The following is a 23,316-nucleotide window of genomic DNA, read 5'->3' as shown; positions in this document are numbered from 1 at the left end:
CCGATCACCGGCACGAACCAGAACGTCGACACGTATTGGGAGCGCATCAAGTCCGAGTTCGACGAGCGCAAGCTCGTCGACCCCTACTTCAAGGGCGTCCACATGCAGCGCGGCTCGAAGGCCATGGCGAATCATTGGGCGCTCATCCAAACGGCGTGCAACAAATGGCATGGGATCGTCGAGGAGATCGCGGCTCGCCCGGAGAGCGGCGCCAACATCGAGGGTCAGGTATGACACGCCTGTCTCTTGCTCATTCTTTCGCCGTGGTGCGCCACCGACTGTTGTTCCTGGGCGCAGATGGTGCGGATGTTCGCCATGTATCGCCAGGACAGCAGCACCGACCAAGATTTCAAGTACCTCCACGTGTTCTCCCTGATCGAGAAGTGGGCGGAAGTCCGGCGCACCCTCGCCAAGGCCAAGGAGACGTACAAGCCGTACGTGCCGACGCCGGACGCGTCCGATGGGCGCCCGGACGGGAACAAGTGAGCCAAGTTGGCGAAGGACGTCGCGCCGGCTACCGCGCGCTTGCAAGAGTCCATCGAGCAATGCATCGCCAACGCCCAGACCCGCGCCGCCCAGAGGGAAGAGAAAACCAAAGTGAGATGGTCGGCGTTGGTGACGAACAGCGCCGTCAAGGTCGACCTGCTCCGGACCAACGTCGCCGCGAAGAAGAGGAACACCGACCTGGCTTTCCTGATGGGGAGGGGGGCGGACATGTCGGCGATCGACGAGCAGGTCAAGGCGTGGTACCTGACAAAGCGTGGCCTCATCCTCAACCAGATGCCGTCGACGGCGCTAACTCCCACGCCGACCGCAACGCCGCCGCCAAGCCCGAGCGATGATGCCTCCACGACGCCCAGCACAAAAGCCACGCCGACGCCGTCCAGCCCGCGCACGCCAACTCCCGCCAGTCCGACGCTGCCGTTTGATGCATTGCCTACGCGTCTTTTCTTTTTTGCACGCCGAACTTTTTATTGATCGCCGAACTGTGGTAAGGTGATCGTCGATCGTCGGGACTTTGTTGCGCTGATCGCCGGACTTGTGGCGTTTTTTGGGTACCAGGAATGGGCAAGTTTGAATTTACGACGCCTTGGGGGCGTGACTGGGACCTAGATCGCCAGGGCCTATAAAATCACCGGGCGAGCGTCCGAAATAGCGCCGGCCTATGCGCTGGAGGGCCGAACGAGTGAGGTTGCTCTAACACACTTGTGAGCTGGTTTCGCCCTCGTGCCTTTTTCTAATCGCCTTCTAAAATCAGTCTGAAACCGAGTTCTCGCTGCAGGACTCACAAAGATTTTCTAAACATCAAGAGAACAGAAGCAGCAAGCCTAAACAACAGATTAAACAAAATTTGCACCTTACGTATCATTTTCAACACCAAGAAATATTCACGACAGGGGTATATACGCAATCATCACCCCTGACAGCTCCCACAGCGAACCCATATCCCCCGTGCACGGAGATGGACCAAGAACAGGGTTGCACAGCAGGATCAAACCAACGGAGAAGAAGATGGACTCTTGTTAAGCAGCACCGCAAGGCCACACAGGTTACAGGCGAGAGCTACCGACTAAGTAAAACCGAGGGAAAGCAACCAACACCATGCCACGATATGACGCCGCCGAGAGTCCAGAACCAAGGGAGAGTTTTAGGATCGATGAGCGCGGCCAGGTCTGAGGGTTTGCTTCATAGGAACACGTCCTGCTCGAGCAGCTTGACCACCTCGTCCTGGCTGTTGAGCTTGGCCACCTCGATGGGGGTCTTCCCGTCCAGATTTTGGAGCGTGCTGCGACGTTTAAAAACAGTTGAATGTGAGCGAGGGCTCGGCGATTCATGCTGGTTAATTAGACAGAGAAGAGAAGAGATGGTTTCACTTACACAGCAGCGCCGTGCTTCAAGAGAAGATCCACGCATTCCTTCCGACCGTATCCAGCGGCATAGTGCAGAGGGGTGTTCTTGTTCTTATCCAGTGCGTCAACTGCAGCACCTGCCTCCAGAAGGATTTCTGCACACTTCAACTGAAAAAAATACACAAGTTGATCCAATCAATTGCTGATAATCAACATCTTTTTTAATTCAATATATGCGGGACACGCTAAACAAGATATCCAGTACTCCCTCTGTAAAGAAATATATCTAAACGCTCTTATATTTCTTTACGGAGGGAGTAACATATACTACAAATAATCAAACAACACAGGTGGCCTTGAAGTGAGAACTCGTAGTAGTATACAAGTTCTGTAATTCCAAGTTACAATTCAACAACTAAGGACTAGGAAATGTTAATAAAGACCTTGCAAACCTATATCTGCAAAAAATTAACAATTTACCAAATCACAAAGTATATTGCTCAAATTGGCTACAATGAGATATACCATGACTAGAAACAAGTCAACTGAACCAGGTCTTTTTATCAACTCATGGAATTTGAAACTTACAAGTGACATAACAGGAAAGGCTAAATGTGGAAATCTGCTACAGTATAAAGGGGATACTCAAAATGGTCTGAATGTTGGATCATTGATTTAAGTTGACAAAAGTTCAGCTTATCACGCACCTCGCCGTATCCACATGCAAAATGTAAGGCCCTTCTTCCCTCCACGTCTTCTTCATCCTTGTTTGCTCCACCATCTAATGCTTTCTTCAGACCCTGTTGTCATATTCAGCTTGTCAATGCAGCACTTAATAGTAAATAAGTACAACAATTTCATAGATATTTCCTCAGGCGCCAATAAAAGATCGATGCTAGAAGTAAATCCACATTTAGTGCAAAGTTCAGTGGAATTCCTATTTAGAAAGAAAACAAAGCTATGGTATCCAGTGAGAAATGGCCCTGTTCAAGCTTAGATAGTTCTACCACAGGCGCCAATAAAAGATCGATGCTAGAAGTAAATCCACATTTAGTGCAAAGTTCAGTGGAATTCCTATTTAGAAAGAAAACAAAGCTATGGTATCCAGTGAGAAATGGCCCTGTTCAAGCTTAGATAGTTCTACCACAGGCGCCAATAAAAGATCGATGCTAGAAGTAAATCCACATTTAGTGCAAAGTTCAGTGGAATTCCTATTTAGAAAGAAAACAAAGCTATGGTATCCAGTGAGAAATGGCCCTGTTCAAGCTTAGATAGTTCTACCACAGAGAACAGCAATCATCTGAGAATGGACCCATTTTCAGGATCCATGTAAATTACTGGACAATTTGAGAGTTGCCTTTGAATAAACAGATTAGATGACTCGTTTTATAAGCACGGTGCCTGTAGGCTATAAACCAAAGAAGCCTGATCATGATGTAAAACCATCAAGGGAGGGGAGCATTCCTTCGTCACAAAAATATAAGTTTGTGAGCCAAGTTGGAGATACATGCCTTGCCTTAACCAAAAAATGGTTGCACGGTGACAAATATGGTAAACACTAAATGTTAACCACTAAGTAGCACAGAGCATCCTTATAAGGATACTAACATGGATAAATACCAACAAAATTGGTAAATCACCTATGAAGATTCTTTGACGCAATTACCTCTGCATCACCAACACTGGCGGTGTTATGGACAATGGACTCATCATCATCCTCGCCCTCTTCATCAGTTTCTTGAGGTCCAGATACTACAGTGGAAGTAGCAGCATCTACTGGGAAGTTCAATGACATGGCCTGGCCAATCTTTTGAAGAATCTCAGGGTCATTCCAGTACCTACATGAAGTAAAGAAGAATATCTCAGCAACTTTAAGCTGTAATCAGGTATCCATACTCGCATGCAATACCTACTTCACCATTGCAGATGGACCACCACGTTCTATCTCATCAAGAATTGGCTTCAAAGACGGATCATCCTTGATACGGGCCATTCGCTCTTCAAGCTGCTCTTTGTGAGCTGGACTAGTCAAGTTCTCAAGCATACTGGACATTGCAGGATCCTGCCATACATAGGAGAACACTTGAGAAGAAAAATTGCATTGAGCATAAATTTTGGGTGACAACCAAGGAAAGAAAATGTGATACCTGCATAAGAGTATTCCCAAGACGCTCCGCCATTGACATAAACTGAGGATTCTGCATAACTTGTGTCATGGTTTCCATGTATGCTTGAGGATCCAAATTTGGAACACCCTGTTCCCCTGCACCCTGCGCACTTTTCTGAAGCTGCTCAGCCATCTGGTTGAATACAGGGTCGCTGGCGATTTGCTCAGCCATCTCCCTTATAGATGGATCCTTCAGGTGAAAACAAGAAAGTTAGATATATACAAGAAAAACAAAGCAGAACTGCTGAAATGCACAAAATAGGATATGTTTCATGAATCCAGCACAGCAGAGGCAAAAAGCATTTCAACTCCATACTTATAAAAATATATTAAGGGCACAAGGAGAAAACATACATTGAGCAAGCTGCTCATGTTGGAGAAATCAAAAGGACTGGGCAGGCCTGCACCACCTGTTGGGGAAGCCCCCTTTTTTGCCTCAGACAGCCCCTCCGATTTTGAATCTTTGTTCTGGTCTGAAATGTAATCAGCAGATAGAAAGGGGAGCACATCAGAGGCTATCAAACTATGCATTAGAAATAATAATAATAAAAGGCCAAACTACCATTGCTTGTCTTTCTGTCTTAATGACACAAATCAAGTTACAAGCGCTATTTAAGTAAGTATCTTAACCGGTAGCGAAATGAATGCCGATTTCATGCTCAACAAAATTACAATCATAACAATTTTCTTGAAGACAGCAAACTCCTAGGCAGCCAAGCTACATCCTACACCAGCAGCAAATGGTTTCATGATTTGCACCTAGACATGTCCTGTTCATCATCAGTTCATCATTGCACAGCAACAGCAAGAGCAGCGAAGTAGAAGCGCACATCTAGCCAGGCATTACAAGCACGCCGCCTGTGCTTCACATTTACAATCGACAAACGAAGAGTCCTGAAGCCATCAAAGTACAGAACAACGGCCCTCGTTGCCATGTTCTCACAGAATCGACCCGAAACCTACCAAACCATAACTGCCCTTGCCCTGCGACACGATGAACTCCAAACCCACCACTCCACGGACCACACTAGGTACTACTAGTAGGTAGTTCCCCTCGGCCACATGCCGCATCCCCCGAAATCGATCTAAGCCGCGCGCACGGAACGCTCCGGTTCCCACGCCGCGGCAACCAGAACCCCGGAAACCACGGGCCCTACCGCGGATCTAGCGGCTGGCCGCTAGCCGGCGAAGAGGGGCCATGGAACGGCGCGGGAAGGGAGGGCACGGGAAAATCGAGCGAAGACCGCGTGAACGGCGGGGAGGACCGGAGGGGAGGGGAGGGGCGTTGGGAGGTAGTTACCGGAAGCCATGGCGGATCCGACGGCCGGGCGGGCGGGCGGCGGCGACGCGGAGGAGGCTTGCGAGGGAGGGAAGGCAGCAGCGGTGAAGCGGCGAAGGGTAGGAGAGGAGAGGAGGAAAACCCTTGATGAGGGGAGGGGAGGTTGCTGATCGGGAAAAGGCGGAGAGCAAGTAGACGTATTTTTATGATTTTCCCCTCTAACAAGAAATTATTTATTTCTCTACTCTCTACTCTTATAAAAAGCCGAGTTCGTGATGATGGTATGTCTGCCATCTTGTAATATAGACCGTCCGATCTATATTTGACAGATAGAAAGCAAACTATGACAATTTTACAAAAGATATCCGCACATCTTTCCACATTTATAGATAAGGCCTTGCCTCGTTCATCCTTATCTCCCACAACCTCATGGCTGAGCAATTAAAAAAAGGAAGTCTCTGGAACAATCTAGCATGGTGGTCGCTGCCGTCTGCCGGCGCCGTCCATCCCCATGCATCTGCCCAGTCCGACCATCAGTCACCACCACGCCCCACTCCTCCTCACCTTATCCCTCATCTTTCATTTTTTTCAATGAAATTCTCGAGATACCATTTTTCCGATAAAATTCTCGAGATATCATTAGTTTTTACACATGGGATTACTCCTACATGGGTCAATCACAACACGTGTTTTGTAAAAAAAATGCATCTTGATGTTCCGTGCAATGCACGGACATCTTGATAGTGAGATAAAAACACCACAGGCCCAAGAACTTGCACATAATATGATGATTTAGTCCAGGTAATTGCAAAACTCCATCCCGCCACCCAACAACTTGCATGGAATGTGACAATTTGGTCCAAAGCCGATCAAGAAGCAACAAGTGGCGCTGCGTTGGCTGATCCAATCATCGTCGGCGGCTTTTCATATACACCCCTGCCGTTTTATGAATTGACATAGACAACGACCACATCGGGTGGATCTGCTGGAAGCTCATCGCCGCAAGAGGAGACGAGGTGTTCGAGCTGCCACTCTGAAGCATCAACTCCGACGTGCCCGACGGCCCACGACCACAGGTGCCTCCCTCTCATGTCACTCTGCTGATAGCCTGGTAGGTGACAATTGAGAATAGTGTAATCTTGTGATGCATAAGTATGCCCTACTCTTATCAATTTGTTTTGTCAAAATGTGTGTACTTGTCTGATAGGTGACATTGGAGAATAGTGCAATCGTGTGATGCATAATTATGCTCTGTTCTTATCATTTTGTTCTGTCAAAATAAATCAAATAATAAGAAAAAGTAAAGGATTGTGATGCCCTCTCCATCCGATACTTATAATTTTTTCATGAGGTAACATATAATGCCCAGAATTTTAGAATTAGGTGATATGGCCACAATCCTAAATAATCCATTCCTATAAAACGAATGTGATGCATAAGAAAAAAGTTGTAGAAAAAAAAAATCTTATAGCAAGAATCCATGCACCAGAACAATGTGGGTTTTAATGGGATCCCCCTCCAATAGTGTGGTGTTGCAGCACACAGATGATGACGGGGGCAATTGGAGTACAGGAAGACGTTTTGCATGAAAATGACTCGGCCTCCCTACACGCACGTGTGCATGCAGGCGTTGCAGCCCTTATGACGTATTTGAAAAAGAAAAACCGATATGAAATCGAAAAAATCATACAAACCAAATTATCAATCTCCAAAGACCACAAACCATCACACCTTTGGACCTGATTGCGTTCTGATTCAAATATTTGGGGTCCTTTCTGCATATTTGACGGACTGCTATGTAATTTCGTGTTTGTTGTGTGCCCTCTTGTTTTTGGTTGTACTATATTGAATCTATACCTATTAACAAAGGGAAGTATATTCTCGGTTTGACATGTACTTTTGTAGAAATCTCTTGATATATGTGAGAAACCAAGGCACAGTTCGTTATATTGTAATTGAACGTTTCTTGAAAGTTTTATCTGTCCAGAATAATGAGTCGGTGATGTTACTGGGCCTCACTGCGACGTTGATGTTTTTGGGCCAAGTTGCATAGATTCTGCTCATGCTTGTAAAACAAGTATTTTTTTTTCCGCAAAATATGAAACAAGTTTGTTAACAGGTTACAAGTCCCACCTAACTTCTTTACACCTAATTTCACCAATTTATATATGCTCAAGAGTACAAGAATTAACAAGTAGCCTGAGAATCAACTAATGGACGGTGAGTTGTGGGCAGGAAAGAAATAAATCATCCAGTTGGCATAATAAATAAATAAAATTGTGGACTGTGAAGAAAATATCCCCAGTGGCATAAACAAAAGGGATTGTGGGTTGCGAAATGAAAAACCCCAGTTGGCATAAATAAAGGGAATTGTGGACTGCGGAACGAAATGTCTCGGTTGACATAAATAAAGGGAATTGTGGGTTGTGAAACGAAAAATCCCTATTTGCAACAGACTGTAGTATGCGAAACGAAAAACCACGATTATATAAATAAAAAGGAATTTTGGTCCATGAAATGAAAAGTAAACAATGTCCACTCATTGGCATGAATAAAAAGAAACTGTGTTGCGGTATAAATAAAAGGGATTGTTGTCTGCGAAACAAAAACAATAAATAAAGATATCTCGGTTGGCATAAACAAAAGGTTTGTACTGTGGAACGAGAAAATAAGTAAACAAGGTTGGGTGAACAATTTCAGCATTTACACTAATATTATTTTCGTTTAAAGGCTGAATTATGTCACCTCGTTTGCAACGCACGAGCATACTCCTATCTAAAGTTTTGGGGTCGTTTCTCATCAAAAAGTAAAAAATCTAAAGTTTTGGGGGTCCTTTGGGACCTTAAAAAAAAGAAGAAGAGAAAGACGCGACGCCGCAGTCCATTTCTCGGCTTATCCGAGAGCGGGACGGCTGTCAGTTGCCCAACGGCCGGCATCAACGTCGATGCCCTCTCCCTCCCTTCCCGCCGGTGCTGCCATGGCTTCAACCCTCGCCGGCCTTCCCCCCGGGCTCCCACCGTCGTCACCTCCATTCCAGACCCCGCATCGCCACTTCAACCCACGGATACCAAACTTGCAGGCGCTCTCGTCCGAAAACCCCTCCGCCTCCGCCGCGGCGTCGCTCCTCGCCGCCGCCGCGCGCGCCGGCGACCTCCGCCTCGGCCGCGCGCTCCACCGCCGCCTCCTCGGCACCGAGATCCTCGACACCGACGCCTTGGTCGCCAACTCACTCCTCACCATGTACTCCAAGTGCGGCCACGTGAGCGCCGCGCGCAGGGTGTTCGACGGAATGCGCGGCCTGCGGGACCTCGTGTCCTGGACGGCAATGGCCTTCTGCCTCGCGCGAAACGGCGCGGAGCAGGAGGCCCTGCTCCTCCTCGGCGAGATGCTCGAGTCGGGGCTCCGGCCCAACGCGTTCACGCTCTGCGCCGCGGCTCGTGCCTGCTTTCCGGGGGAGCTCTTTCGCCTGTCTGGCGGCGCGGTCCTTGGTTTTGTGCTCAAGACGGGGTTCTGGGGCACCGACGTGTCGGTGGGCTGCGCCTTGATTGATATGTTCGCCAGGAACGGGGACCTGGTGGCAGCACGGAAGGTGTTTGATGGGTTGGTTGAGAGGACAGTGGTCGTCTGGACGCTGATGATTACACGGTATGTGCAAGGCGGGTGTGCAGGCAAGGCGGTTGAGTTATTTCTTGGCATGCTAGAAGATGGTTTTGAGCCCGACGGATACACCATGAGCAGCATGATTTCGGCATGCGCAGAGCAGGGATCACTCAGATTCGGGCAGCAACTGCATTCTCTAGTACTACGGCTGGGGCTGGTTTCTGATACTTGTGTGAGCTGTGGACTTGTGGACATGTACACAAAATTGCAAATGGAACAGTCCATGGAATGTGCAAGGAAAGTCTTCAAACGAATGCCCACACATAACGTCATGTCATGGACAGCACTGATATCAGGATACGTGCAATGTGGAGCACAGGAAAACAGTGCAATAGAACTCCTCTGCGAAATGTTAAATGAGAGCATCGAACCAAACCACATCACATATTCTAGTCTTCTTAAAGCCTGTGCAAACCTTTCTGATCAAGATTCAGGCAGACAGATTCATGCCCGTGTCATGAAAACCAGCATAGGGAATGTAAACGTTGTTGGGAATGCTCTGGTCAGCATGTATGCTGAATCTGGTTGCATGGAGGAGGCTAGAAAGGTGTTCGACCAGCTTTATGAAAGCAACATACTTTCCACCAGTTCTGATATTGGTGGAACTGAGAGCAGCAATGCCTCTTGGAGTTCTCAGATTGAGAGCATGGGCGTCGGAGTCAGCACCTTCACATTTGCTAGTCTGCTTAGTGCTGCTACCACTGTAGGGTTGCCAACCAAGGGTCAGCAACTGCATGCGCTTTCAATCAAAGCAGGCTTTGAGTCTGATAAAGGTATAAGCAATTCCCTTGTTTCCATGTATTCTAGGTGTGGATATTTGGATGATGCTTGTCGAGCATTTGATGAAATGGACGACCATAATGTGATTTCATGGACTTCAGTAATCAGTGGCTTAGCCAAGCATGGGCACGCGGAACGAGCGTTGTCATTGTTTCATGACATGATCTTATCCGGTGTCAAACCAAATGATGTCACATACATTGCTGTGTTATCTGCCTGTAGCCATGTTGGTCTAGTGAAAGAAGGAAAGGAGTACTTCAGATCAATGCAGAAGGATCACGGACTCGTACCGAGGATGGAACATTATTCTTGCATGGTGGATCTTCTTGCACGATCAGGTCTTGTTCAAGAAGCCCTGGATTTCATTAATGAAATGCCCTGTAAAGCGGATGCATTGATTTGGAAGACTCTCCTCGGTGCTTGTAGGACTTACGATAATATTGAGATTGGTAAAATTGCAGCGAATCATGTCATAGATCTCGAGCCGCGAGATCCAGCTCCATATGTCCTTCTCTCAAACTTGTATGCCCATGGTGGTTTATGGGATGAAGTTGCAAGAATAAGGAGTCTGATGAGACACAAGAACTTGAGTAAAGAAACTGGCTTGAGTTGGATGCATGTTGGAAACACAATTCACGAGTTCAGAGCTGGTGACACCGGCCATCCGCAAGCACAAGAGATCTATGCAAAGTTGTCTGCGTTGATCAGAGAAATTAAAGACATTGGCTACGTACCAGACACAAGCATCGTGCTCCATGACATGTCGGATGAGCTCAAGGAGGAGTGTCTGCTCCAGCACAGCGAGAAGATTGCTGTGGCATTTGGTTTGATTACTACATCGCCAACAAAACCAATAAGGATCTTTAAGAATCTCCGTGTGTGCGCAGATTGCCATTCTGCAATCAAGTATATCTCTAAATCCACTGGAAGGGAGGTAATATTGAGAGATAGCAACAGGTTCCATAGGATGAAAGATGGGAAATGCTCATGCAGGGAGTACTGGTGAGCTGTGAATGGCGATTGATGAGCCGGTTTGGTTTTTTGCTTAAGAAACCCTAGAGATTTCTTGCTCAGCGTGGCCTTTTTGCTGGTAAATACTGACTGATGTTCATTTTTTTAGCTTTTCTAAACCATTGATTTTGCAAAGGATTAGATGTTGTTTCTGTATAGTCAGTCTACCATAAAGTTATAGAGTATGTACAGTTACATGAACAATACAAACTTGACTAGCAGCATGTTTCTTATCTTTTGGGGCATACTTGGATTACTTCCGGAAGTCCTTAGCTGCTAGCTGGTTAGAAGAATAAATACATCCATTTAATTCCCAGTAGGGGGAGTGAACTTAGTTGTTTTCCACCCAGGAAGGAACAAATTGACCCATTTAGTACACATCCAGGAACAATGTTTACATGGAAAATGCTGCATCTCATGGACTCTCCTTGGGTTACCATGTGCTGCTCATAAGGTTGAGGGTGATCAAAATGGCAAATACATACACATGGTGAAGACAAAAATCATCCTAGATCAGGAAGCATCAACCGTTTGAACCCATGGTCACATCTGACAACATAATACAAAAGCCTTCTGTTAAAACAGACAAGCTGACTGAATACATACTTCAGTATCACAAGAGTATATGGATCATACTGTACAAGCTAATTCTTCATATCACCACTGTCAGGCAGTTTGCAGTATGCAGTGAGAGTCAAAATAGCTGCACTACCTAATCAAATGCCCAGGCTGAAGTGCACGAGAAAAGTAAACCATAACTTGTCTCGTTCCATCCTTCGCAGTTCTGGTGGAAGCCACACACCATGTAACACTGAAGTCTTGGATCTCCATCAATTCGTCCCTGCTGTATTTTATCCTTTCATCTATTTAAATCAAACAAAAGGCAAACTTAGCTCACTGAGATTATACTCCTTCTGACTGAAAGAGAATAAAGCAGTGTGAAGTCACAGCATCCTTACCTACGAAGAAGATACTAGAAGGATGCCTGCTAGGCTGCTAGAGTCAGTCAGACAAGCCATTAACAGCTTTTGGTTTTGCCCATGGAAGTTTCCTAGACTTGTCAACTTGTGAAGTACCACCACGATTTGGTTCAAGTTCCTGCATTAGTTCATGTCTCACCTCTATCACCAGGTGATGCCTACGAAATGTTGAGATGGCATCTCCTGTTAAGATCCAGCAGCCACTTAAATCCAACACATGTAGCTGGGCAGGGGGGCACAAATCCCACAAAAAACAAGATGTGTCAAATTTGAGGCGGAACACGGGACATGCAATGCGGGGTCAGACAAGAAATCACTTTTTAGGTATTGATATTTGACTGCTCGAGAGGATGCCAGCCAAGGGCGAGGTATAGCTTCATCTGACAGTGGTGCATCCTCTAGATTTAGACTTACAAAGATACTAGTTGAATGCTGGCTAGTTCCTGGTTGCCTCGCTACAATTATTGTAGCTCTGGATGTCGTCCTCTTCAACTCTAAAGAATCTCTGATGTGTTCCTATCTTGTTGGGAACAAAAGGTTACACATTTGGAGTCTTACCCTTGATACTGATGATAAATAGGTACTAAAACAATGATATTGTTATTACCCTTGTTACCCGCATCAACCTTTTGAATATAGTTTGGAGTGGGGGAAGCCCCGTCAGCACCACCTCTATCCGCTGCGCTTTAGAAAATGCAATATTAACATCGATACTCCAGATTTGGCAGTGTTCAAAGTAACGAAGTTTTGATGGAAGGATTCAAAAAGAGTAGCATGCCACGCCACCATGTACTCATGCCTTGCCACCGGACATAAAGAAAAATTAATCTACAAATCAAACGGTCTATGCTGGAAAGGGCGATCAGTTCTGGCGTTTCTTCCAGGTTTCAATCTATCCAACTTTTATTGTTCCCTTCCTCCTAGCAGTGGCAGCATGTCCCTTGGCTTTGCCATTGTTAAGATGTCGCTCTGCTGTTATCTCGCACTAACCTATATAGCAGCCATCTTCAGTTCTGTGCAATTGCAAATTTAGTACTCCCTCCGTAAACTAATATAAGAGCATTTAGATCACTACTTTAGTGATCTAAATGCTCTTATATTAGTTTACAGAGGGTGTAGTTCAGTTTAGTTCTTACATAACCTGCTGCAAATTTACTTTGTTTTAGGGAGCTTCAACATCAGCCGATGGACCTTCTGACTGTTCAATCTAGGCAGGAAATATCCACCCCTACTTCTTGAAGAAAGGGCCAGATTGATGTTTGTAGCATCTTGAAGACATGAGAAATTATGTAATTGAGTATGTGTTGCTCAAATTGTGTAATGGTCGACCAGGTTGCCTGTAATGGAGTATGTGTTATGTGGAGTATATGGGTATGTGGGCATTGTGCTGTTTAAATTTTGTACTGCTATAGAGTGTCAACATGTTTTCTTTTTTTCAATATGAAAAATGGAACATCCAACAGATGGTGGATTTTGGCAATAGTGATCAGGATTAAGGCCAGACTAATTGTACGTGGAGATCGATGTTGGAATCGGCAACCACCGTGCACTTTCGCAGTTCTCTGATCATACTCTCATACTCAACAGAACATCTTTTCATACACATATAACAGATTCAAAGGAGTCAGAACCGGAAAACACAGGCAAACAGCTGAGGATAAACAAGCGGCAATCGTCTCAAGGACAAAACTGCTGCTTCTAGGCAAAATTCATCTCTGTTCCTACGGTGCACAATTGGTTCAGTTTCTAGTGGTACCAAAATCTCTTGTTTGGATTGAGAACACGGCAAAATTTCAGAGGACTGTCATTGTCAGGTCTGAATTAATGCCGCTTCCTCTTGCCTCCTTTCTGGTGTTTTCTCCGCCCCGCGCTCTGTCTACGCGGCTCGCTGGAACCACCGTCGTCTTCCTTCTCGCCATCGAGCAGCGTGTTCATCCCGAGGTCGAATCCGTCGGTCAGGCCTTGTAATCTGTACACAGAAACATGCCAGTTCATAAGTCGGTTAGGAAAAGCAAAAGATCTTAAAAGGGCAAGCTCAGCTAAATGTGCCCAAAGCTATCTTCATTAAACTCATGTGGCTGGCGGGTTCACTTTATAAGGGGGAAGAAGCCTGCACCACAAGAGAAAATCCATAAACTCTGTAGAACGATGGAATAGCATACCCATGAAGCTGCTTTTTCATCTGCTTCTCCATGTACTTTTCACGTTTGGTGACGGGAGCTCGGGTGAACAGCTCCTCTTCCGCCTTCTCTTGCTTCTCTCTCTGCCGCATGTAGGCCATAAATTCTTTGCTTTCGTCACCCGCTGTTTCCTTCCACTGCAAGATTGCCCAGAAAACTTAGTCACCTCGATGTAGCTTAGTGTAGCCAACTATACAAAAAGACACAATATACAAACCTCTTCAGGTCTATCAGCAGCATCATCAATCATCTCCTTGAAGTAAGGATTCTCTGTTGCCATACGCAATAATCTTTTCTCTTTCCTTACAGCGTCTTTACTATGACTATCATCCATGGCAGCTGGCCCAATTCTCGGAGGAACGTAGATACCATCTTTGCCCTGAAGTCAAACAGCTACACACATCAGACACAACAAATCTGTGTAAATTGAACTCTAGTCACGAAATCATCATTACTGATATAAAACAGAGTGACCTATATTCACGTCATTAACAGGAATAGTGCAGTTAGAATATGGCAGCATTTAAGCAACGGGTAGCAGTATCCACAAAAGCAACAATATAAGCTATGATACAGTTCACTTAAAACCAGGCACATAAACCAAGTTACAGTGTAATCCCAAATTCATCAGAAGTTGTTAGGTAGCAACATAATTTGATTCTGCAAGACACTGCACTGGAAATATCGATTTCTCATCCAACTGACAACTATATTATGTACAGAAAACAGCTCGGTAAGGATGGATAGATTTGATGTCATAAAAAAAAGATTTATTGATTGATGTTTGGGCTAAAGAAGCTGCTAAATTCAATGCACAAATTTTGATGGTAACTGATAGGTGTGTGTGTGTGTGTGTGTGAGCGTGAACAGAGTGACGAACAGTCAAACATTATCACCTTAACACATATAAGGGAAAACATTAGTTAGTGAGAATTTCACCTGTCCTTCAGAAACAATTTTGGGATCCATCATATCCGGGTTTGGCCGGTACCCCAACAGGTCGTCCTCGCCTTGTTGCCTGCCCTTGACATTGACCTCATCATCTGGCACCTTATCCTGGGCAGCCGCACCATCTGCAGCATTGGTGAGCTTCTGGATCTGGTACTCCATCTTCTTGTCTATTGGGCGAATCTAGCACACAGAAAACAAACACCATATACTATTAGACAGCTGCATAAATGGAGACTGGCAGCTTAACAATCAACACTTAAGGACACACACACCTTCTCAAGAAACAGCCTGATCTCGACAAGGCTGCGCACAACGGGGTGGCCATCGACGGACAGTCCCTTGGCCTTGCGTAGTAGGTAGTAGACGAGGTCCTGGCAGTAGCTCAGCAGCAGGTGGTGCTTGGCCTCCAGGTACCCAATGCCATCGCCTGTCGGCAGCTGGTTTTTCCTAACCTACACCACACAGAAAATTGAACAGAATTGTCAGTTTTTGCCACCCACCAAAAAGCTAACATCAGGAATGGATGGAAGACATGTCAAAGTTGACTTGATTGATTTGCTTGTCAGGTAAATAGTACAGAGAACAGATCAGTGATTATGTGGCTCTAAGGACTCCAAGAGATGCAGTCATAAACAGTGATGGGGTGAATGTGGTTCCTGAAGTCTGGGCTATTAGAGATAAAATCAAGCAGTTTCCAGAAACTTCTAAAAGTGGTTCATGGGTAATTTTTGAAACAAATCTCTTAACTTGGCAAATATAGCAGAAACAGTAAAGATTAATCACCGCTACTTCTTCAAATGCAAGCTGGGGCAACAAAATGCTAAATATTGTCTCAGCTGGAATAGGTGGTAGCTTCCTTGCACCTCTGTTTGGGCATACAGCTCTCCAGACTGGTCCTTTTCTAGGTTTTCTAAACTAAAGATTGTTTACAGCCAGATTTTGATCTCATCTGACCTGAAAATGTTACTAATTTTCAGACCAGAAGCAGCAGAATCTGCCAAAGGCCAACAACTGAGATTGAAAGTGTGCACCATGCCCTCTGTTCTGTATTTCTGTTGCCCCCTTCTATTCTCCGGTTTTCTCAATCAACAGGGCTTGCTTGATTAGAGGTGTTGATTGAGATGTTTTTTAGGCTTCATTGGATTGATATTGTGCTTCGGCTTGGAGATGGTGGGAACTATGGCAAGTTAGAGACTAACTACTGGTGTTGTTTAATCAGTACTCCCTCCGATCCAAAATAAGTGCTGCAGTTTTGAACTAAGGTATCATGGATCAGATAGAGTAGTTTTATTTTTCCAGCCCCGTTGCTCCTTCTTCCTGCCTACTAACAGGCTTCCATGTTTGCAGGCTGATGTTTGGAAGCGGGATTAACTAAATGCCCACGTTTAGGTTCTTCCTAAACAAGACCCCCAAAAGCTTAACCAGAATCACATCCAAATTCCGGCGGCTAAACACGGGCGTAATCATCACAATCATAGCGCGAGACGGGGAGCCCGCGAGGGGGGAAAGCGGGGGTACCTTGCGGGTGAGCGACTCGACCTTGGACCTGACGAGGTCGAGCCCGTCCTTCATTTCCTTGAGAGCGGCGAGCAGCTTGGGCGCGTCATCCCTGTTAATGAATGAACAAAACCAAACCCGTGTGAACCCTCCTTGGTATTTTCCGGGCGAGCGATTCTGCGGGAAGCGAGGGGGGATTACCGCACGAGGGCCTGCGCTTTCCTCTCGTCGTCCGCTCCGGCGACGGCGGCCGTCATCGCCGTTTCTCTGCCTGCCCGAGACGGGGAGAGTCCAGGGGGGTCGCCGGTAAGGGGCGGCCGCGCGAGCAAACGAGCCGCCGGGCGCCGGGGCGGTGGCGCTGCGGAGGAGGGCGCCGGATGGCAGTGGGGGGAGTGGGGAGGGCCGGAGGAGGGCGCCGCCGGGTTTGGTTGTGCACAGGAAAAAGAAAAACCCTAGGGGCGTGTTTGTTTCCCTGGCTCGCATCGGGCGTGCAAAAACCAGCCCGTTTGGTGTCCTGTGTGGCCTGGCCCAGCCGATGCAAAAGAGCCTCTCAGCCGCGCTGCGCATACGTCATTTATCGCGACCTATATTAAAAAAAATCCCCATATAGGGTGCATACCCAACCAGGAACCATTGGGTATTTCCCGTTGGAGAGTTGGAAAAACTTTCCCTTCACTCTCGCCGGCCCCACACGTGCAGCAGCGGGCGCTATGGTCTCGGCCATTCCATTTCCGGTCACCGCTCCGCTGCCGGAAACCTAGACATGCCGACCGCCTCCAGCCGCTGAACGCCGTCCCCGACCTCCTGGTCACACGGAATCGACCGCCATCAGCCGAGCACCTTCCACCATCTCCGGACCTTCAGCCGCCGGATTTGACCTCACCCTCACCGCTTTCGGCCAAGGTAATTTACCCCCACACCCAGCCGCTAGATCAACCCCATCTGCGCTACGCTTGCTTTTTTGAGCTCCATGTGGATTCACTCTCGTGTCGGCATACTCTCCAGCAAATCGCCCGGCGACTTGCGGCTTCTAATGGCGGATCCGGTGTCCGCTGCTGTCGCTGTTGGGTGGGCCATGAAGGCCGCTGGGTGGGTCGCCTCGCCCATCATCTCTGAGCTTTACAAGAAGGCCTCCTCCGTCCTCAACTTGGATGCTTCGGGGAAGCTCAAGGAACTGGACCCAAAGATTTTGCTGCTACAGCGTGTGATGGAAGTAGTTGAGGAGAGCCCTTACAGGCCTCGACTGGAGCAGCTGTTCGACGATCTTAAGTCTGCTTTCTACGAAGCAGAGGACATCTTGGATGATGTTGAGTATTACCGTCTCAAGAAAAAGATACAAGATGACAATCTCAAGTCAGAGGTGGCCGCGCCTCGACGGAACAAAGATCGCGTGAAGAAGCTCTTGATGTCTGCCATGAAAAAGTTCAATCCCCTGAAAGATCAGGTTCTTTCCTGCCTCTATGTATTTGTATTTTCTCTCAGACATAAAAACTTTTTGTGCAAAAATGTGCATTCTCAAAATGCAGAAATAGGAAAAAACCTAGGAATGGAGTGGCATGTCCTCTTATATTCTACAGGATCACGAAACTATAGGAATTTGGATGAAAGATTGTTTGATAGCACAAGGAAAATAAATGAATTATACCAAGAGGTTTGTGTGAATGAAAAATTCCCCCCAAATGAAGTACAATGAATCCTATGGAAAATTTCCTAAGAATTGCAATCCTACGAATCAAACGACCATCATAGGAAAAATTCCTAAGGATCTAAATACTCTAAAAATCCATGAAATTCCTTCAAATCGAAGGAGCCCTGCATGAAAAGATGTTGGAATTGCAAATGGAGAATATCATCCTACCCTTGATTTTCTGGTTTGGGGCACACTGGCTTTACAACTTAGCAACCATATCCTTTCCTACCAAAAGCGACGAAACAAACTTGCTTCGGTACAAAAATCTTCCTATACACCGTAGCAATCACTAGCACAGGTATCCTTGTTCCAAGGAAATCTATGATGGCCCCTACACATTAGTCTTGATGTCATCGATAAATAGTGAAACGTTTGTTCTTCTCTGAATGTACTTGGATCACAACTATAAGTTCTTAATGAGAATCTATCTCCTCTATTTGGAACACAATCATGCTAGCATAATCGCGAGGAGAAAAAATAAAATAAAGGATGCAACGAACAAGTAGATGTGATCCAACTACTTCTTTTTTGCAAATCAAACTGTGAATTGAACTTCCTTAGAAATGATTTCTCATTCCTCGATTTCCTCTTGCTATCTTGTTTTGCAGGACCGTGGCATGTCAAAAAATGAGTTGAAGCAGAGCCTGGAGAAAATAGAAAAGGTCATAAATGATGCATGTGGATTTTTTGAACAGATGAACTTGCCAAACAGAAGTAACACTAATTTGAGGGATTCTGTTACTGCCAACTCACGAGGTGCAGTCACTACTGCGAAACCTCCATCTGTGGTAATCGGACGCGATAAAGACTGTGATGACATAGTAGCAATGCTTCATGGTAAGGAAAAATATGCTCAACCGGACACCAATAGTTCTCAATGTTATTCCATAATTGGCATTCATGGCATCAGTGGTTCTGGAAAATCAACCCTTGCACAACTTGTTTGTGCCCGTGAGGAAAAGAATGGTCATTTCAACCTTGTTATGTGGGTTCACGTTTCTCAGGATTTTAGTGTGGATAACATTTACATGCAGATGTCTGAGGCCACTACCAGGACTCCGTGCCTTCAGTTCAATAATCGTGACACTTTACGAACTAATTTGGAGAAGGAACTGCATGGAAAACGATTCCTCTTGGTACTAGATGATGTTTGGTACAATAATAGAGATGTGAGGCAGTATGAGAAGCTGCAACAGATACTTTCACCGCTGAGCGCTGGAAAGGCAGGAAGCAAGATCCTGGTGACTAGTCAAACTAGAGATGCATTGATAGCTCTGGGTGCTACAGAGCAGAGATGTATTTCCATGTCAGTCCTAGATGAAGATGTCTTCCTGAAATTGTTCAAGCATTATGCATTTCACAACGTAAGTGTTGATGATCATGTTCGAAGAATACTTGAAGAAATTGGGACTGACATTGTAAAAAAGCTGAAGGGATCACCTCTAGCGGCCAAAATTGTTGGAGGGCAGCTACATATAAGGCCAAACATTGAGTCCTGGAGAAATTCCCAAGACGCGGACCATTTGGATGACACGATGGGAGCTCTATGGTGGAGCTACCTAAATCTTGATGTACAGGTCAGACAATGCTTTGCTTACTGCAGTATCTTCTGTCGAAGACGTAACTTCCAACGAGATGAGTTAGTTAGGTTCTGGGCAGCAGAAGGGTTTGCTAGAAGTGGCAATGAACGGAAGGATACGGAAGATGTTTGCCATGAATACTTTGATGAACTAGTGTCAGCCTCATTTCTGCAACCTGAAGTAAAGAAGTACTCCGGTCAAATGGACACTTATATAGTTCATGATCTGTTGCTTGATTTAGCGGATAAGGTCGCTGGAAGTGATTGTTTCAGAATCGAGAATGGATGGAAACGGACAGGAGAAAGCTGGACAATGTGTGAAGAAGTTCCCCCAGAAGTTCACCATCTTTTTGTTCAGACCTATGATTCAGCATTGATTATTGACAAGATATGTAAATTGGACAACCTGCGCACTCTCATCATTGATAGTGTAGAAATTAAAAACCCAGTCGAGGAGAAAGTCCTGGAGAGTCTGTTTGTGAGACTAAGGAAGTTGCGGGTGCTTATCGTACCTGTCTACAATGGTCAAGGTACATTGTCAGTCCCAGAATCTATTGGTCAGCTAAGGCATCTACGGTATCTTGCTTTTATGAGCACATATTATACAGTCAACACGCTGGTTTTACCAGGCACTTTGACCAAGCTTTACCACATGGAGGTTCTAGATTTTGGTCTTATTCGTGATTTGGTGTTTAACTCTTGTGAAGATATGTTTAGCCTCACCAACTTGCGCCATATAATCTGAATGCCATTTCGGAGAATTCCAAGCATTGGCAGGCTGACATTACTTCGAACGCTGCAAACATTCGAAGTACGAAAGGATCAAGGGTACGAGTTAAAGGAACTCAGCGACCTAAACCAGCTTCGTGGCAAACTGAGTATCTGGGGCCTTGGAAGAGTTGAAAGCCAGAAGGAAGCTCTTGAAGCCAGTCTCGCCGATAAAAAACGGCTCAGAACAGTAGAATTGTGGTGGAATAAAAAAGATACAGTTGAGGAATTAGAAAAACAGGAAGTTCAGACAGAGGTGCTAGAGGGTCTCTGCCCGCCGGAGCATCTCGAATCACTGGAGCTCTACTTTTAGCGAGGTTTGAGATACCCAAGTTGGATGATGGGTAACCACAATGGTGGCCCAAAGTATCTGAACAATCTCAGCCTCTACGATTGCAGCCCAGAGCCTGGTCCTGAGCTTCTTGGGTTTTGCACTCACCTCCGTTCACTCGTTATCAGCGGGTGCAGCTGGGATTCCTTGCCAGATTACTTGGAGCACCTGATGTCACTGAAGAGCCTGAGCCTCGCGGGCTGCACGAATATTCAATCGCTTCCAACGTTGGCGCATGCTCTTCAGCGCTTGACAATGAATAGATGCAATGAGATGCTCATGAGTATGTGCAGAACAGTTGGAGATCCCAATTGGGAAAAGCTCCAGCACGTTCCTGATGCATATGTTGAAGGTAAATCAAGTGACTCTCACAATGATATCATTTTGTGTGTTTGCATAAGATCACCGTAGCTTCCATGTCAAGACATGTTATGATCGTTTCTTAATCTATTTGTTGTACTATTAAACAACAGACCGGAGGGTGGAGACGAGAGCCCAAGTAGATGCCGGCTCTTCACCATCAGTGCCTAAGGGTATCTCCAACGCCGTCCCTCAAATCACCCGCAAACGTCCGAACCGAGGCGTCCGGATGCGTTTTGCAATCCAACGCGGTGCTGCAAATGTCCGCGGACGGGTCCGTGTCCGAATTCCCGCAAACCGGTCACAAAATGGGGAGAGGTTTGCGCGAGTTCAGACCTTCACCATGTAGGACTCCGACATACCCAGCTCACTCAAATCCCCTCTCTCGGACCACTTTTCTCTCCCTCCCGAATTCCCCTCAAGCCTGAAGTGTGATCCTTAAACCTGCCCGCGATTATACTTGGTCCATTTGTATGTCACTGATTTTGCGAGTGAAGTGGTGCTGCTGCAGTCAGTGTGTCATCAGCTATATATGGAGTGCAAAATTTGATTATGTAGGACTATATGCAGATGATGCACACTTCCCTCCATCTGGGCCATATATGGCTCTTGATAACGTGCGACTATGTCTGTAATAATGCTGTGAAACCATCATCACTGAGCCCCTGCGTGTTTCCCTTGGTTTGTAATATTGCAGAAGAGATGCTAGACATCCAAATGTATTTGTTTCCGATTGGTTTGCAGTGCACCGTAATAATGCTGTGAAACGATCAACACTGAGCCCCTGCGTGTTTCCCTTAGGTCTATATTGCATCCAAGTATCCAACAGTGGAACACACAATTGTCTGACAGCATCATACTACTATACTTCCATCACATTCTTCAGTGAGAGTCACTGGAATGACACGAAATAGATATATTGCTCATGTGCACCAGCACCACATAGCTCGTCGAAAGCACATGCACTTGGCAATCAGGCCAGAGCATCAGTACGCGTTGTCAGCGGGGCCGTGGTAGTTTCTCCTCCTCAGTTGGGATTCCGGTGCGGGCTGCTGGAGGAAGATCTTGGCAGGATCGTGTGGATGGACGTACCTGTAAACGTCAAAGCAGCTGTGAGTCCACAACACAACAGTCAACAGGGGAATAGTTGGAACAGGGAGATTTCAGATCGTGCATGGCGCATCACGTCGTCGACAGGAGTCTGTGCTGCCTGCACTGATGTGATCAGGTTCAGGAGGAGTGGCACAAAGGTACCACATCCACCTTCCTTGAACAAGATCTTGAAGGTGTGGGTCGAGTACAGAGCCCTGTTCTGGCTGATGGGTGGAGTACATACCAACGGCCACGAAGCAAGACGAGCAACCCGGCGGCGCAAAATCAACCCACCCTAGAACAAGGGCAACACAGGAACTCACGATCCACCAACACCACATACAGTACAGCCACCAGGGCTGCAGGGAGCCACGAAATCTGTTGGAAAACGAAGAGGAGGAGCGCACGCGGCACCGGCAGCCCCTCCGCAACGTCAGCACCGGCAGAAGCAGCCCCACAGCCCGGCAGGACGCCGCGAGAACCTGATGCAGCGGCTGTCCCACAGAGGCGGCGGCGTAAAAACGAGGCAGAGCAGCGGCCGCCCCCAGATTTTTCAGTTTTTCAGGCATGGACTTTTTTTTTTTGAGGATCGTTTTTCAGGCATGGACGTTCCTCTCCCCAGCACGCGTTTGCAACTAGCATATGTGTATGGGCTTGTGTGTCTGTTTGTTTTTGCCTGGCCCATGAGCTGACTGGTGGTGAGTTTTATGTGTAGGCCTGTTTTGGGCCTACTATAGTTTGTTCGGATTGAAAATCTTGGGGGTAACTAGTTAACGAGCGCTCCTTCGGAAGCCTCGCAACGATCAGCGCCACTTGGCGCGCTCTCAGCCATTCGCCACGTGTCGCGCTCTGGACGCTCCCTTCAGATTTTGTTTTTTTTTTATTTTTCCGCACGCGTTTTCGGCTTTTTAAACGGTTTTTTCCCGGGTTTTTTCGACGTTTTTGTTTTTCCTCGGTCTTCCTTAGCGTTTCGACCAAAAAAAAATTATTTTGCGCGAAAAAACGCGTTTACTTTTTTTTTCTTTCGTGAAAAGTCACGTTTTTTTCGCGAGAGGCACGGTTGTGCTTTAGCGAGAGTCACGGCCGTGCCTTTCGGAAACAAAAAAAAACGCGTTTTCTATTTTTTTTCTTTTGTGAGAGT

General features: G+C 46.4%; 3 protein-coding genes and 1 pseudogene across 4 annotated transcripts; 2 read left to right on the top strand and 2 right to left on the bottom strand.

The window, feature by feature from the left end:
- Window positions 1-1,340: 1,340 nt before the first annotated feature.
- LOC109762071 (ankyrin repeat domain-containing protein 2A) lies at window positions 1,341-5,473 on the bottom strand. The gene is made up of 8 exons (XM_020320890.3): window positions 5,318-5,473; window positions 4,372-4,490; window positions 3,998-4,207; window positions 3,764-3,912; window positions 3,517-3,688; window positions 2,558-2,650; window positions 1,879-2,018; window positions 1,341-1,786 (listed from the first exon to the last, which is right to left on the bottom strand). The coding sequence occupies exons 1-8, from the start codon at window positions 5,325-5,327 to the stop codon at window positions 1,687-1,689; spliced, it is 993 nt and encodes a 330-aa protein (XP_020176479.1). The 5' UTR covers window positions 5,328-5,473; the 3' UTR covers window positions 1,341-1,686.
- A 2,692-nt stretch (window positions 5,474-8,165) lies between these two features.
- Window positions 8,166-13,187, top strand: LOC109762063 (pentatricopeptide repeat-containing protein At3g49170, chloroplastic). Of its 2 annotated transcripts, XM_020320881.4 has the most exons (3): window positions 8,168-10,826; window positions 12,447-12,611; window positions 12,894-13,187. In XM_020320881.4, the coding sequence occupies exon 1, from the start codon at window positions 8,241-8,243 to the stop codon at window positions 10,740-10,742; it is 2,502 nt and encodes an 833-aa protein (XP_020176470.1). In that variant the 5' UTR covers window positions 8,168-8,240; the 3' UTR covers window positions 10,743-10,826; window positions 12,447-12,611; window positions 12,894-13,187. The 2 variants fall into 2 exon arrangements, with proteins under 2 accessions (XP_020176469.1, XP_020176470.1); XM_020320880.4 differs by lacking the exon at window positions 12,447-12,611 and having other exon boundaries at window positions 8,166-10,826.
- Window positions 13,188-13,285: 98 nt separating this feature from the next.
- On the bottom strand, window positions 13,286-16,870 carry LOC109762084 (uncharacterized). Its single transcript, XM_020320901.4, has 7 exons — window positions 16,557-16,870; window positions 16,377-16,467; window positions 15,131-15,310; window positions 14,847-15,038; window positions 14,125-14,286; window positions 13,890-14,044; window positions 13,286-13,696 (listed from the first exon to the last, which is right to left on the bottom strand). The coding sequence occupies exons 1-7, from the start codon at window positions 16,610-16,612 to the stop codon at window positions 13,549-13,551; spliced, it is 984 nt and encodes a 327-aa protein (XP_020176490.1). The 5' UTR covers window positions 16,613-16,870; the 3' UTR covers window positions 13,286-13,548.
- A 173-nt stretch (window positions 16,871-17,043) lies between these two features.
- LOC109762073 (putative disease resistance RPP13-like protein 1) lies at window positions 17,044-21,640 on the top strand (annotated as a pseudogene).
- Window positions 21,641-23,316: the final 1,676 nt, after the last annotated feature.

The sequence above is a fragment of the Aegilops tauschii genome, chromosome 5 (assembly GCF_002575655.3).
Source record: "Aegilops tauschii subsp. strangulata cultivar AL8/78 chromosome 5, Aet v6.0, whole genome shotgun sequence".
Classification (NCBI taxonomy): Eukaryota; Viridiplantae; Streptophyta; class Magnoliopsida; order Poales; family Poaceae; genus Aegilops; species Aegilops tauschii.
This window is presented reverse-complemented; position numbering and strand designations above follow the sequence as displayed.

Bases quoted from the DNA above. Each gene is read 5' to 3' on its own strand.
- LOC109762071 (XM_020320890.3), bottom strand. The intron at 2,651-3,516 runs GTAATTGCGTCA...ATATGACAACAG, and splicing joins CCAGTGTTGGTGATGCAGAG to GGTCTGAAGAAAGCATTAGA. The intron at 2,019-2,557 runs GTGCGTGATAAG...TATTTTTTTCAG, and splicing joins TTGCATGTGGATACGGCGAG to TTGAAGTGTGCAGAAATCCT.
- LOC109762063 (XM_020320880.4), top strand. From the start codon at position 8,241: ATGCCCTCTCCCTCCCTTCCCGCCGGTGCTGCCATGGCTTCAACCCTC.
- LOC109762084 (XM_020320901.4), bottom strand. From the start codon at position 16,612: ATGACGGCCGCCGTCGCCGGAGCGGACGACGAGAGGAAAGCGCAGGCC. The intron at 16,468-16,556 runs GTAATCCCCCCT...ATTCATTAACAG, and splicing joins AAAGCGCAGGCCCTCGTGCG to GGATGACGCGCCCAAGCTGC. The intron at 14,045-14,124 runs GTTTGTATATTG...GCAATCTTGCAG, and splicing joins CTGCTGATAGACCTGAAGAG to TGGAAGGAAACAGCGGGTGA.